This window comes from Rosa chinensis, chromosome 7 (assembly GCF_002994745.2).
Source record: "Rosa chinensis cultivar Old Blush chromosome 7, RchiOBHm-V2, whole genome shotgun sequence".
Classification (NCBI taxonomy): Eukaryota; Viridiplantae; Streptophyta; class Magnoliopsida; order Rosales; family Rosaceae; genus Rosa; species Rosa chinensis.
In genome coordinates, this window is record NC_037094.1 from 59,469,930 (window position 1) to 59,484,185 (window position 14,256).

The 14,256-nt window shown below is 47.6% G+C and overlaps 1 protein-coding gene across 1 annotated transcript; it reads left to right on the forward strand.

Annotated features, from left to right (window-relative positions):
- The first annotated feature begins 1,955 nt into the window (after positions 1 to 1,955).
- LOC112178292 lies at positions 1,956 to 4,906 on the forward strand. Its single transcript, XM_024316452.1, has 4 exons — positions 1,956 to 2,340; positions 2,560 to 2,933; positions 3,027 to 4,243; positions 4,345 to 4,906. Exons 1-4 carry the CDS (start codon positions 1,956 to 1,958, stop codon positions 4,904 to 4,906), a joined length of 2,538 nt encoding a protein of 845 aa, XP_024172220.1.
- The last annotated feature ends 9,350 nt before the right edge of the window (positions 4,907 to 14,256 follow it).

Here is a 14,256-nt window from a genome sequence, read left to right on the forward strand (position 1 = left end):
CGCAGGTTTGGGGAAGCCAAGCGCGCTTTAGAGGCTCTAGATCAGGGCCTGATCAAGCCTTCACAACTGGTCAAGTCGCCCGAGCAATACCAGAGAGAGATGGATGTGTTGGCTGCTAAACCGTTGAGGCCTCCCTGTAGTTTTAAAAAACAAACGCATTCACTAACAGGGGCCCCAAAGCCCAGTGTTTTTTGCAGGATTACTGAGGAGCGCTCACCTCCTCTTGCAAGAATGGAGAACTCACCACCGCGGTGGCCACATTTCAAGCGCAGGCTTTTCCGTGAGGAACCAGTGGGCAAAACTTCGGTCTTTGACAGACTGGGGGGCAAGGACAAGGCTAGCGACACCTTACAGTGGCGGCCTAAGAAATTCCAAGGTGTAGTCATCTCTGCCTCAGTGGAGCACATGAAGCCGGAGAACCCTAAGCCGGCTACCGTGACACAAGAGCTTGAACATTGCGAGGTAAAAGGCCTCACAGAGGGATCGCTGGTGGATTGTTTGGCTAAGGAATTCCAAACAGATATCCCGGCCGCGGAGCCTAAGCTCAACTTGGAAGACGACATGGAGGAAACAGAGACAACTGACGTTTCATGCAATATGGTCTATGTGCTCCCTGCGAGATATGCATTACCAGTGGCTGCTCAGGACTGTGTGGGGGCTGAAGAGGAGAGTGTACCGCCATTGCAGGTCACATCAGCAACCGCGACACCTGTAGAAGACACGGTCCCGCTGCGAACGGAAGAGGCTCCAGACAAGGGGTCACTCATGAACTTTTCCAAACCAACGCCAGCTATGGTCCAACACATGCGACCGTTATACATCACGGCAGACGTTGGCGATATCAAAGTTAGTAAAATCATGATTGACACCGGAGCTGCGGTTAATGTCGTCACTACCAGGACCATGCACTTGCTTGGGATCAAACGGGAGAAAATCCAGTCCACATCGCTCGTACTCAAAAATTTCGCGGGTACTGTAACAAAAACCCTGAGATTATTGTTCTTACGTATTAAGGTAGGACCAGCAGAGGGGGTTTATGCCTTCTTCGTGACGGATTGCTATGCGGCCTACAGTGCCATCTTGGGCAGAGACTGGATCCACAGGAGCTACTGCGTACCCTCAACACTTCATCAAGAGCTGGTTATGTGGAATAGGGAAACAGATACGGCGGAGGTGATCAAGGCGGATCCTCGTCCATTTCCAGTCTCTGCAAACTATGTAGATGCCAGATACTATTTGGAGCCTATCACTCCATTACAGGTTAGTGGCATTGATGATAAGGGCCGCCCCACAGGGGTGACGGCCTCTGATCTGGCACAGTGGGGGCTTACGCTCGCAAAAGAAGTCTTGGAAAGGCCTGGCCACGCTGTGTCCAAACCTTTAACCGATTAATGGATTACAGCCTCTCTGCGGAGGGGATAGAGGCCTTCCACTCGATACATGAACGGTTATCGTCATATATGGTGGAAAAAGAGGCTTATGATCGCATCGCGACCTTAGAGGTCGTTAATGAAGAACTTTCTAATCTGGAGCGCGAAGATGAAGTCAGCATTCAACTTGCCCCGGCAGCGCTGGACGATACACCTCCTAAAGTTAGAGACCCTACTGAGAAAGTTAATCTGGGAACACCGAGCGAGCCTATGGAGGTGTCTATCAGCGCTTACTTAGAGCCTAGCGAGAAACAGAGGCTCACTGAATTGTTATTAGAATTTAAGGATTGCTTTGCAGAGAAGTATGAAGACATGCCTGGCCTGTCACCAGATTTGGTTTGCTATCAACTACCAACTCTTCCTGACAAGAGGCCCGTCAAGCAAGAACCCCGACGAATAAATTCGAAGACCCAGGTTCTTGTAAAGGAGGAGGTAGAGAAAATGCATAAGTCGGGCATTATCAGGGTCGTCGAGTATAATCAGTAGCTATCTAATATAGTGCTTGTCCGGAAAAAGAACGGCAAGATGAGGGTCTGCGTAGATTATAGAGACTTGAATCTTGCTACACCTAAGGATGTGTACCCCATGCCGGTCGCGGATATGTTGGTAGATGCTGTGGCAGGACATGAGTTGTTATCTTTCATGGATGGCACTGCAGGATATCACCAGATTCCAGTCGCTGAAGAAGACAGACACAAGACCGCTTTCCGCTGCCCTGGATTCGCGGGAGTTTTTGAATATGTGGTCATGTCGTTTGGTCTACAGAACGCTGGTGCGACGTATCAGAGAGCCATGAACTTGATCTTCCACGACATACTGGGAAAGGTTTTAGAGGTGTACATCGATGATGTGGTGGTCAAGTCTCAGAAGAAAGGGAACCACATCGCAGATCTCAGGAAAGTATTTGAGTGCATGCGACGCCATAGACTCAAGATGAACCCGTCCAAATGCGTGTTTGGGGTCCAGGCAGGAGACTTCCTGGGGTTCATAGTTCATCAGTGAGGAATTGAGGTACCCGAGGACAAGGCAAGCGCAGTTATCAACACATCTCCCCCGAGAACGAAGAAGGACTTACAGCGTTTGTTGGGTAAGATCAATTTCCTAAGACGTTTCATTTCTAACTCTGCAGGCAAAATCCAACCTTTCTCGCCGTTGCTGAGGTTACAAGGGCAAAATGAGTTTGTGTGGGAGCCTAAACATCAAGAGGCTTTCGACAGAATCAAGGCCTACTTGGCAAGCCCGCCAGTCCTGGTTCCACCTAGAGCTGGGATCCCATTAAAGCTATACATTTCAGCAGCTGAGGCCTCCATTGGCAGCTTGCTCGCTCAGGATGATGAGGGAGGTATCGAGCATGCTATATTTTACCTCAGCCGGACCTTGACAGATTGCGAGACGAGGTACACCCCTATGGAGAAGCTGTGCCTAACTCTGTATTTTTCAGCGTGCAAATTGCGGCACTACATGTTATCCTTTACCACCTGCATCATCGCTCAAACTGATTTGGTCAAATACATGTTGTCACTGCCTATCTTGAGAGGTCGCATTGGCAAGTAGGTACTAGCTCTCTCAGAGTTTTCGCTCCAATATGTACCTCAGAAGGCTGTCAAGGGGCAGGCCATCGCAGATTTTCTCGCACATCATCCTACGTTGGAGATACCCACTCTGAAGGAATTGGAAATAGCATCCACCACTATGACCCGACCAGATTTGGCGCGCATCCCGGAATACGCAGTTTGGTACCAAGCCACAGTCTACTTGCAGCCCTGGGTTCTATTCTTCGATAGCTCAAGAACCGATACTCTGGCCGGAGCAGGGATTGTTCTGGAAAACCCAGCCGGTGACCACTTCTCTTATTCTTTCCAACTAGAGTTCAAATGCACAAATAATCAGGCTGAATATGAAGCTCTTATTATTGGACTCGAAGTCTTATTGGAAATGGGCGTCCGGAACGTCCAGATTCGCGGCGACTCTCAGCTAGTCATAAATCAGCTCCAGGAAAAGTATCGATGTGCCAGTTGGCTGCTTGTACCATATCTGAATAGCGCCATCGAGCTTCTGGACCAATTTGACGACGTCGATCTGGAGCATATTCCCCGCGAGCGCAACTTTGCAGCTAATGAGCTCGCTCAGCTGGCCACAGGCATCACATTAAAGTATCGAGTGCGCGAGCGCATTTTGAAAGTTGAGCATCGCACGTTACCTTCGTGGCTTGCACGACCTGATCCACCAGATGAGCCCATGGTCGCGGTGCTCGAACCTATCGATGTGGATTGGCGAATCCCGCTGATTGAGTACCTCAAACAACCAGACCCAACAGCTGCCAGGAAGATTCGCTTTCTCGCTCTAAACTACTTCCTTAGAGGTGATGAGTTGCGGCGACGAGGGGAAGATGGCATAGACTTTCGGTGTGTCTATGGCCGCGAAGCCAAACGATTGATGTGTGAAGTGCACACGAGGATATGTGGGGCCCATCAAGCGGCACCTAAGATGCGATGGCTTTTGCGACGGCATGGTTATTATTGGCCCAGCATTTTAAAGGATTGTATCGCATTTGCCAAAGGCTGTGAAGATTGTCAAGCGCATGGTCCAGTCCAGCATGTTCCTACCATCCCTATGCAGCCTATTATCAAACCTTGGCCTGTGCGAGGTTGGGCATTGGACTTGATAGGGATGATCCATCCCCATTCTTCTCTTCAACACAAGTTCATCATCGTCACCACTGACTACTTCACCAAATGGGTTGAGGCAGAGCCTTTGAAGGAGGCTTCCGGTGCCACCATTCGCCAGTTTATTTTCGGTAACATCCTCTGCAGGTTTGTATCCCTGAGGTGTTGGTTTAGGACCGGGGGGCAGCGTTTAAGGGAGGCCCCGTCGAGGAGCTTGTCAATGATTTTGGCATCCAATTCATCCACAGTACTCCGTATTACGCTCAATCTAATGGTCAAGCGAAGGCTAGCAACAAGACAATCATTACCTTACTGAAGAAGATGTTGGTAGAAAACCCTCGACAATGGCACGATACCTTGTATGAGACTCTTTGGGCCTATCGCACTTCTAAACGGAATCCCACCGTGACAACGCCAAACGCACTCATGTTTGGTCATGACGCTGTCTTACTGTTAGAAATTAACGTTCACTCCCTACGCGTGCAAGAGCAGCACCATCTGATCGGTGAAGATTACGTTCAGGCAATGTGGCAGGAACACGAGGATTTAAGCGAGCAGCGTTTGGCAGCTTTGGATAATTTGGTAATGGAAAAACAGCGTATCGCCCGCGCCTATGATAAGAGGACGCGTGGTCGTAGTTACAAAGAGGGCGACCTCGTCTGGAAGGCTATTTTACCCCTCGGCGAAAAGTTAACAGGTCGCGGTAAATGGACGCCACAATGGGAGGGACCCTTTGTTGTCCACCGGATCTTGGAGCGCGGGGCTTTTCACCTCAGAGATGTCGATGGCGACATCCATCGCAACTATTAACAGCCGTTTCTTGAAGAAATACTAACCCAGTGTTTGGGAGTTTGAAAGTCCCCCTGATCAATTTCTTGCCCAGGCTGGGGGGCAAACCTAATCTTCATCGGCTCGCATCATTTCTCTATAATCGTCCGGCCTTTTCTTTGTGGCCTATGATTCATGTCTCTGCTTCCCCGATGAACTTTGGGGGGCAACTCACTATCTATTTAAGCCTTATTTGAGGCCAGATGTATGTAATAGCCTATACATGAGGTTTCATTATTGTATTCATTATCCAAGTTACTTTTTCAACTTTTCAAATTTCACATTTTTGGCAAAGTGTGTTAAGAATAAGTGTAAGAGCCTATACCAGAGGCTTTGTTTTAGACTAACAAATTTTTGCAGATTTCAGCTCAAAGCAAGAGTTTCATTCATAAAGTGGCTTTGCGGCCAGAAGCATACAACAAAACAGACTAATACAGTTACAATTGCAGTGATAAGGCCAAATGTGGCTTTGAAACAACATAAAGCTTAAAAGTGACTGGATCTGGTTGCGGGGAGAAGGATCTGGGCGCTACCACTGGCATTCTTCCTCTCTTCACTCAGATCCTCCTCCGATCTGAGTCGCCACTGCTGTCATCGGTACCGGAGGAAGAGGGAGGGAAATAACCCATCATACCCCCTCCTTGGGCCTTTCCTCCGGGCAGGAGTTGGGGTCCAGAGCGAGCGCGACTCACAACCACATCTACCTCCTGGGGAAAAACAGAAGCCTCGTAACCAGGCCCCGGAGGTAGACCGCGGAAGAAGAACAGTCGACCTCAAAGTGGCCTTCCGCCCTTCTTCCCTATGCTCCTCGCGGGCAGTCTGAAGAGACAGGCTCCTCAGAATCTGGTTCTGCCGCTTTAGGAGCACGGCATGTTCTTCGGTTTAACTGAGACTGGCAAGTTCATCCAGATTTTCAGAAACCAAAGACATGCCGCCGGACCTGAGATTAGGCCATGAGGCCTACCCAGGTCGTGAGATTAAGCCATGAAGCCTATGAATTTGTGGCTAAGGGCGGAATCATAAAAGGAAGATTTTAGAAACTGAAGGAATAGTAGCAGGTCTTGCGAGGTTATCTCTGGGGAAGACATGATGGTTTGGTTACTTTTGTTCTCTGAGTACCGATATTTATAGTGCCAATCCTATGCCACGCGATAGGCCGTTGAAGTACTTTCAACGCCATCAATAAGAGAATCAATGCAGTTAAATGCTACAGTCTCGGAAATGGAAGATATTGAAAACGCGTGGGAAGCAGGGCAGTCTTCAAGGAGGTAACCGCCCAAATTGGGGTTATCTTTTCAACGGTTTCGCCTGTCATTAACTACTGGAGTTTAAAAGATGTTTGGGCCAGGCAAAGTGGGCTAAATATTAAATATTAAATATTAATTTAATGTCGTTCATACAAAGCAAAATGGGCCTGAAGTAAGAGGCCTAAAGTTTTCGGCCCGCATGGGTCAAGCGAAGTAAATGTTCATCCAGATGAAAACTAGCGTCGGCAGCAGCTCGCTCCGCTTGTCGGACTGCTTCACGTGCTTGAGCTAAGTTCTGAGACATCGCTTCGAAGGCTGCTAGGGGTTGCTCTAGCTGAGGTTCCTCTTGCTCAAGTTGGGCCGCCACCGTAACTAACTGGGCCTTTGTTTCAATCAATTGGGCCTGAAACTCTTGAATGTTGGTCCGAAGGTGGTTCTGCGAGATCTGCAGGTCCCTGACGAGAATAGCTCTATCGCCCAAAAGAGTCGCGGGTTGCTTCTGCCTGTTGTGCAAGGCCACGATAATGAGCTTGAACCTGCCTAACTTGCGCGGTCGCGGTCGTTCTTTCATTAATCCGCACTGGGAGGTTTTGTAATAGCTCATATATCTCGATAAACTCCGCCTCGGTGATAGTTCGTTCGCAGCGAAGCACCATCAAATATTCTTGAGCTCTGGCAGGCGCGCCCGGTAATAAAATGTCAAGACCCAGAAGTCGCTGCAGCCCGTCCCTCGCTTCATCTATAACTCCTGGAGGTGCCACTTCGAGTATGCGAACCAGCCTTTCCAGCCTTTAGGAGGCTCGGGCGGGGGAACATTAGCGTTAGCATTAGTATCAACAGCGGCCGCAGCAGGGGCTTCTTGAGGCTCGACGACGGGGGCCGCGTCTGGTTCCGGTTCCGCATTTATCCCCGCTCTTACTTCAAGAACGTGGGGGCAGGCTCTTGGGCCACCATGTCTTCACCAACGGGCTCAGCGGGATCAGCGACAGCGTTTTCCTCAGCAGGAATATTACTCTACGATTGAGGAAGGATTATCAGATACACAAAGATAAACAAGAACTGAGGCATTGATTTTGGGACGGGGGTACCTCTGCGACTGGAAGCTCGTCTGGAATTGCTATCGGTGCAGGCTCTTGAACTGCCTTGCCGGGATTGGGATCAGGCGATACCTGTGCTAAGGGTTGTACAGCGATTGGCTCCTCAGGAAGTGCATCCGGAAGGGCTGTACTTTCTTCCAGCTCGGGCGAACTATCCTCTATGATCTGCAAAGGAATTGAGGCCGAATGTACATCGCCGGCGGTGCTGACAGGAGGTGGAAGGTTTTCGGGGTCTGTGGGTGCTTGCACTTGTGAAGCAGGTGTTCCTTGACTAGCAGCTAAAGAGCCTTCCCCAGCATGTCCAGAGGACCGGCGACGAACCTACGAGTGAGGAGGTTAGTGGAGCGTGGGCGAGAGCATAGATAATTTCTAGTGTGAACTCCTTGTTTCTTACCAATCGATCAGCAAGTGGTTCATCTCCTGCCCATGGGTCAGTGCAAAGGTTCGAGCGATTGCGCTTGCGAGCCAGGGCAGCTGCGACCTGTCAAAATCGAGAAGTTAAGACTTAAATCGCGGAGATATGATCCTAAAGATAGAAGATTCTTACGGTTTGTGGATTGTCGTCATCAGAAGAAGAATTTTCAGCTTCAGGCTTAGCGAGCACCGCTTTCTGTTTTCCAGTTTGGCCGGCGGCCTGGGAGGCGCTGGTTGCGCGGCGGCCAGAGAGCGGCGCACTCCCCTGATACAGAGAAGGATGAGTAAAGGGAAAGCAGATAAGAACCTTGCAGAGGGAAGAATTATGACACTTAACTCTGGAGGGGGTTCGCGAATCACGATACCAGCCTGGGCCGGGCGAGGCGCTCGCACCGGTCGTACCACCTGAAAAGGCTGGGGTTTTGCAGCATATTCAGAGAAGTGAGCGAGCATCTCAATATCGGTAGGATAGGGGTTCCTCAGCTCTCCAAAAAGGGCTGCAAAGAGTTTGTAGTCTGGTTGAGTCCAGCAATTAACGGAGACTTCTGCCCACCAAGTTTCGTATCCTTCTTCGGTTCCGTCCACGGCATCGATCGTCTGAGCCCAATCAGGAAGATCAACTGCGCGAGCATGCTCTGTGCCGGCGGGGGCCCTGAGGGGGCCCAAGTCTGCGCCAAGAGGTGTTGTAGTTCCAAGCATCGTATAGAGGAAATGGTACCAATTGGACAAGACCGAACTGGCGGGCAAAGTGATTGGGGGCATTGAGCTCGTAGTTGAGTTCTTCGGCGGCGATCCTGATGTCTGAACAGGAGACCGCGCGGCGAAAAGCCAGGCGAGCACGGTCGGTGTAGCGAGGATCGCCAGGAAGAAAACCATATTCAAGCAAAGATGGGAATCTTCTGCCCAGAATTACGTCACAATATGGCATTTCATCCAGGAGGTACAGATAAGAAAACACTCAGAATAAGGGGGGGATGAGTACTTTGCCTCGCGGCTAAACCATCGTCCTAAGAGTTGATCGGCCGGTGGAAGTAGCGGGATGTCATCACGGCGGAAGAATGGAAAGTAAGTCTGGATCCAGAAATCAAAAATCCAGAAGGGGCCAGATATGTTGGTCTCAAATGGATGCATCGTCGCTTGGTATAACATGCGGTAGAGGGCTCCTAGTACCGGTTGCCCGAGTCCGACATTACGGCAGTTGTAGAGGGCCGTCGCTAAGGAGGTCCAAGTGCCAATGGGCTTACAGGAAGAGGTGCAGAATATGAACTTACAGAGCCAAATATTCAAGAAAAGCAATTCCGCCGGTTGCATTGTGTTCCTGGCTGTAATATGCCAACCATCGTGGGTAGGAGCCACTGTGGGCGCTACGACCGTGCTGGGCCATGGTCGAGGTGAAGTTGACAGAATCAAATTGACCATGCACGTAAGGTTCGCCATCGATGGGCAGGCCAGTGATGGCGAGGATATCCAACAGAGTGATGCTCATTTGACCAAATCTGAAGTCAAATGTGTTGGTGGCGGTATTCCAGAAACAAAGGAAAGCAGCGAGCGGCGAGCGATTGCCACCGCGAGGAAGATGGAAACACAGGTCGATGGTATGTGTGATACCTGCTGCATTCCAGCGAGCCAGATCCCGCACCCGCGTCTCGCAATACCAGGAAGTCTCCGGTACACTAATGGAGGATGGCCAATTCCCTATCTTGGCTCGATGGTTTTGGGCACCCCAGCCACTAAAATCTCCAGGAGTCCTTCGGAGGACTAGAATGGGTCGACGGATGGGTAGGCCGTATAGGGTGATAGCGTCGTCTGGGATAACACCTTGCGGTGCTGGGCCCAATCCGGTTTGATGGTCGAAAAAAAGAAGGAGAAGGGGGTGATGAATAGAGGTTTCAAGATGACTGCGAGCACTGATGTTGATGCCCCAAGTCCGAGCAGCCTTTTCGTTTAACTCTTCCTCCTGATCGATGATGATTTTCTTTGGGGGAGCCATTTCTGGTTGTCTGTAAAAGAGATATTGGAAGAAATGGGTGTTTCTAGGTTTGAGAGGCTGGAGGGGTTTCTGATGTGACAGGCTTTGCGGCTATGGGTTTAAATAAAGGATTTTGTGAGGGAAACGATGTGACAGAAAGCGTTTCGCAAACGAAAGGACGCGGCCTTCATTAATGGCATCGTTTCAAGCGACCGGCGCGTTGTTCTAGTCCCCTTCAATCAGTTACATCTTCGCGGGCTTAATTTCGGGGCCTGGGGGGCAATGTTTGAGCCCAAAAGTATTTTTGGCAAGATCCTTTAGTGGGTTCCAGCCAGTGGGCCGGTACCCGCGGCCCAAAAATAAAGCTACTCGGGTCTGGGTTGTAGCTTCACCCACTCCGTGACTCATAAGGAGACGAAACATTCTTCAGGTCGAGTAGTAGAGATTAAACAGGAAACTTCAATTAAGAATCCTCCTAAGGCAAGGAGCAGTCGAAACCCTAGGGTATAAGTACAGGGTTAAGTGGCGAAATAAAAAAAAAAAAACTCTCTCTCGAATCAACTAATCCCAGCGATTACAAAGCCTCCCCGGAGCAAACCTTCAACCTCGTTGAAACCCGGTGACCGCCCGCCAGTCCTAGTCTCCTCGCGAGCCGACTGTCAGCCTCACCAGATCAACCCGACTACCGTGCTTCCAGTCCTAGTCTCCTCGCGAGCCGACTGCCAGTACTACTGCCACCGATACTACCAGCGAAGCAAGGGTAACGCCCTCGCAACCCAGGGAAGCTAAAGATACTCTTTAGCAAACCCCGTGCTTTCTCAGAACTTCCCAGTGATTGCTCTGCTCAACCTACAACGTTGAGTATCGACACAGTGACCGAAGAGATCACAACCAAAGTCCTTACCCGTAAGGCAAAAGTCCTTTCCCAAAAGGCAAGAAAAGAACCCTGTGACGAGGTTGGTGCTCTCCTCGTCCACAACACTTGAAGAAGAAGTCAAGTCAAGGGACTACCCCAACGACTGCACCCCGCGGTGCTGGCACGCCTGCGCAATCACACGCTCAAAAGAGACTGTTTGCACACCAGCTGGTTTTGGAGCCAAACATTTTGGCACGCCTTATGCTAGACTTGTAGGAAGTCTCATGTATGCACAAGTCTGCACTAGGCCAGACTTGTCTTTTGCAGTAGGGATTTTATCAAGGTTTCAATCCAATCCAGGCCATGAGCATTGGGTAGTTGGGAAGAAAGTGTTGAGGTATCTGCAGAGAACCAAGGGTTATATGCTAATGTATAGGCAAGTGCAGGATCTGAAACTAATTGGATTCTCAGACTCGGATTTTGTCGGGAATTATCCAGACTCCAAGAAGTCGACTTGTGGATATGTATTCATGCTTGCAGGAGGTGTTGTTGCTTGGAAAACCATGAAGCAAACTCTTGTTTCCACTTCTACTATGCAAGCTGAATTTATTGTAGTATATGAAACTGTGTGTGAAGGACTTTGGATTAGGAATTTTCTCATGCAAACCAAAGGATTGAGTCACATTGTGGCTGGCACACTTGTGATTTATTGTGACAATGAGGCTACAGTTTTCTTTAGCAAGAACAGTAAAAGGTCAAATAATTCCAAGCACATTGATATAAAGTATTACAGTGTTAGAGAAATAGTAAAGCATGGTGAAATAGCTGTTTTGAGTATTGACACAAATTCACAGCTAGCAGATCCTTTAACCAAGGCATTGTCAGTGGTTGCATTCCAAAAGCATACAGCAAGCATTGGAATTTTAGCTAATTTAGATGCTTAGGTTCAGTAGAGAGTTAGTCCAGTTGGAGCATTTAAAATTCTAAGGCTTTTTGGAATTGATGGATCATTGATGGATCTCATATTTTGTCTCAAACGAAGAATTTTTACATTTTTCCAAAATGAAGCATTAATCAGACTGGCCTGGATCATCTCTGACCTTGTACCTTTATGGATAACTGGCAGAACTTGTCGGAAATCTCCCCCGAAGATCATGACTTTACCTCCAAATGGTAAATCAACTCCTGTTATGTCTTTAAAAGTTCGATCAAGAGCTTCAAACGCATATTTATGCATCATTGGTGCTTCGTCACAAACAATTGCTGATGATCTCTGTATCAATTTTGCTAAACTGGATTGTTTACTAATGGAGCATGTGGAAGATACATCAGAATTGAGTGGAATTTTAAACCTTGAGTGTGCCGTTCTCCCACCAGGAAGTATAGTTGCTGCTATTCCAGAAGTTGCTGTTGCTAGTACAATATGATCATTGCTTCTCAAGGTGGCTAATAATGCACGAAATAAGTATGTTTTTCCAGTCCCTCCTGGACCATCGATGAAAAATATGGCATTGTTTTTACACTCAATAGCAGATATTATTGTGTTGTACGCAGATGTCTGATCCTCATTCAAATGATGAACTGCATTGCGGTCTTGTTGAGGAATGATAATTGAAACTTCATCTTGTATTAGTCTAGGCAATGTAGAATCTTCACAATAATCTTCAGTCATTTGCGGCAAATCATAATCAAAAATAGATTAATTATGTTGCGCCAACAATTCGTTTAAGTCTCGCAAAAGTCTGTTTCTGATATATGCATTGTCTATGGTGCTTGAGGAAGTATAGTCTTCTATCATGAATTTATAAAATTCATCCCATAGACTTCGTACCCCAATAGGCTCACAATAAACCAAGATGGTGGCAAACAATCTTCTTAAAGATGAAGGCATACGTATGCTTGATGCTTCATTTAAACACTGTCGGATACTATCATCCTCTTCCAACAAACCTCGTTTTTCAACTGCCTTCTTAAATGTTGGTTGCAAGATGTCATCTACTGTCCTTAAATCCTCATATGATGTAGGTCCTCTAACATGGTTTAAAAGAACATGTAAGTAGAACTTTTCTCCTTCTGAAGGGGATACTGTGTATATTCTACAAATTACCTTTTGGTTATTTTGCCTTTCTTCCCATATCCGTTGGTTGTCAATCCATCTGAATCTTTCCGGAAATTCTCGATATAAGTATTGACGCGCACTTTCATGGTACTTGTTCTTTGTAAAAAACTCTGTAAGCATTGTTATCGAGTTCCTATCATTAGCGAGGATATTTGTTACTCTTTCATATGCATTAAAAAAAACATTCTGTCTTTCTGGAAGATGGATTTGCAATCGTTCCACGGAAGGATACATTCGGTTCATCACGAATTTGAATATTTTCCACAAAGCCTCTGGTGCACAGACCCATCTCGCATCAACAAAATTCCTTATTTCATCTTCATTGGCTTCGCTTCGAACTTCAAATGTTACTTTATCTGGACCTTTGTATACATATTTGTACAAATACTTAATGCTCTTAATGCTGCAACAAATTTCAACATTAATATGACAATCATATTTGGCAAGAAGCCAAGGATTATACGGAATAACCCAACTGTTATCAACTTCTGCATTTGAGTGAATGTCTCGCCTGCGGTAAATGGGATAAGAGTCATTCCCTTGAATTGTATTAGTTGAAAAAGGCTTAGGATAACCTCGTTTGCAACTTCCACGCTTCATACATGGGGCATTTCGCTTATGTATCCCACATGGACCATGTATCTTGTGCCTCAATACTGCATTGTGCAACTTTCGCTCTTCATTTTGACTTGGTATCTCAGCTCGAACAATTTTGTCATTGACAGGACCCGCCCCGGATTTCACCCTGAAATCCGAAGTGGCCCTGCGGGGCCCACCTTAGGAGGAATTCTACCAAAAATTTGGCAGAACTTCCCCTAAAATGGGCTACCCAAAACCTGTAGAAAGCATTTACACTTCTAAATCAAATCATCCTTATACTTCTGGAGCCACCCTGCTCCCCAACTCAACCTCAATCTCCAATTCACAAACCTCAACTTGAAAAACATAAATCTCATAGGTAATCAGAGCAATTCTAATAGAAAGGTAAATAAGAACAACCTAACTCAAAGGCAAACGCGGAAGCCATGCTGTTGACTATGCCTCGACACCGTGTACGCCCGACCTCACTAATTCGCCTGCAAACTGGGCATTTGAAACCGAAGGGCCCAGGGGAAAGTATTGAAAACACGTTAGTATGAGTGGACAAAAATAAGCAATTTTAAACAAAAGAGATTTTAAACTTTCCCACATTTAATTTATTAAAGAAAATCTCCCGATGCATGCACTGATTTAGGAAAACGAAACAAAAGGAATTCCGCTCAAGAAAACCGACTAGCCCCGCTAGTCCCAAACAACTGAAAGGAAGGATGGAAACTCCGATACTCAACAGAATAAGACCAGCCTCGCTGGTTAAATGGAAATCAGACTAGGCCCCGCTAGTCAAGTAATGATAGGATATGGGGAAAAAATATCACCATACGGGTAATGGAGCCTCCCAGGCTCTACCTACCCTCGACTGCCACTCACACATAGATTGTGCGAGGAGGAGAACTAATAACCTCTACTTCCACTCACACATAGATTGTGTGAGGAGGAGAATATGACCTCGACTGCCACCCACGTGAGGAGGAGAAAGCTACCTCAACTGCCACTCACAAACACAAAGTAAGTGAGGAGGAGACTTAATCGC

Bases quoted from the DNA above. Each gene is read 5' to 3' on its own strand.
- LOC112178292 (XM_024316452.1), top strand. From the start codon at position 1,956: ATGAGGGTCTGCGTAGATTATAGAGACTTGAATCTTGCTACACCTAAG. The intron at 2,934-3,026 runs GTCAAATACATG...TATGTACCTCAG, and splicing joins TCATCGCTCAAACTGATTTG to AAGGCTGTCAAGGGGCAGGC. The intron at 4,244-4,344 runs GTTTGTATCCCT...ATTCATCCACAG, and splicing joins TTCGGTAACATCCTCTGCAG to TACTCCGTATTACGCTCAAT.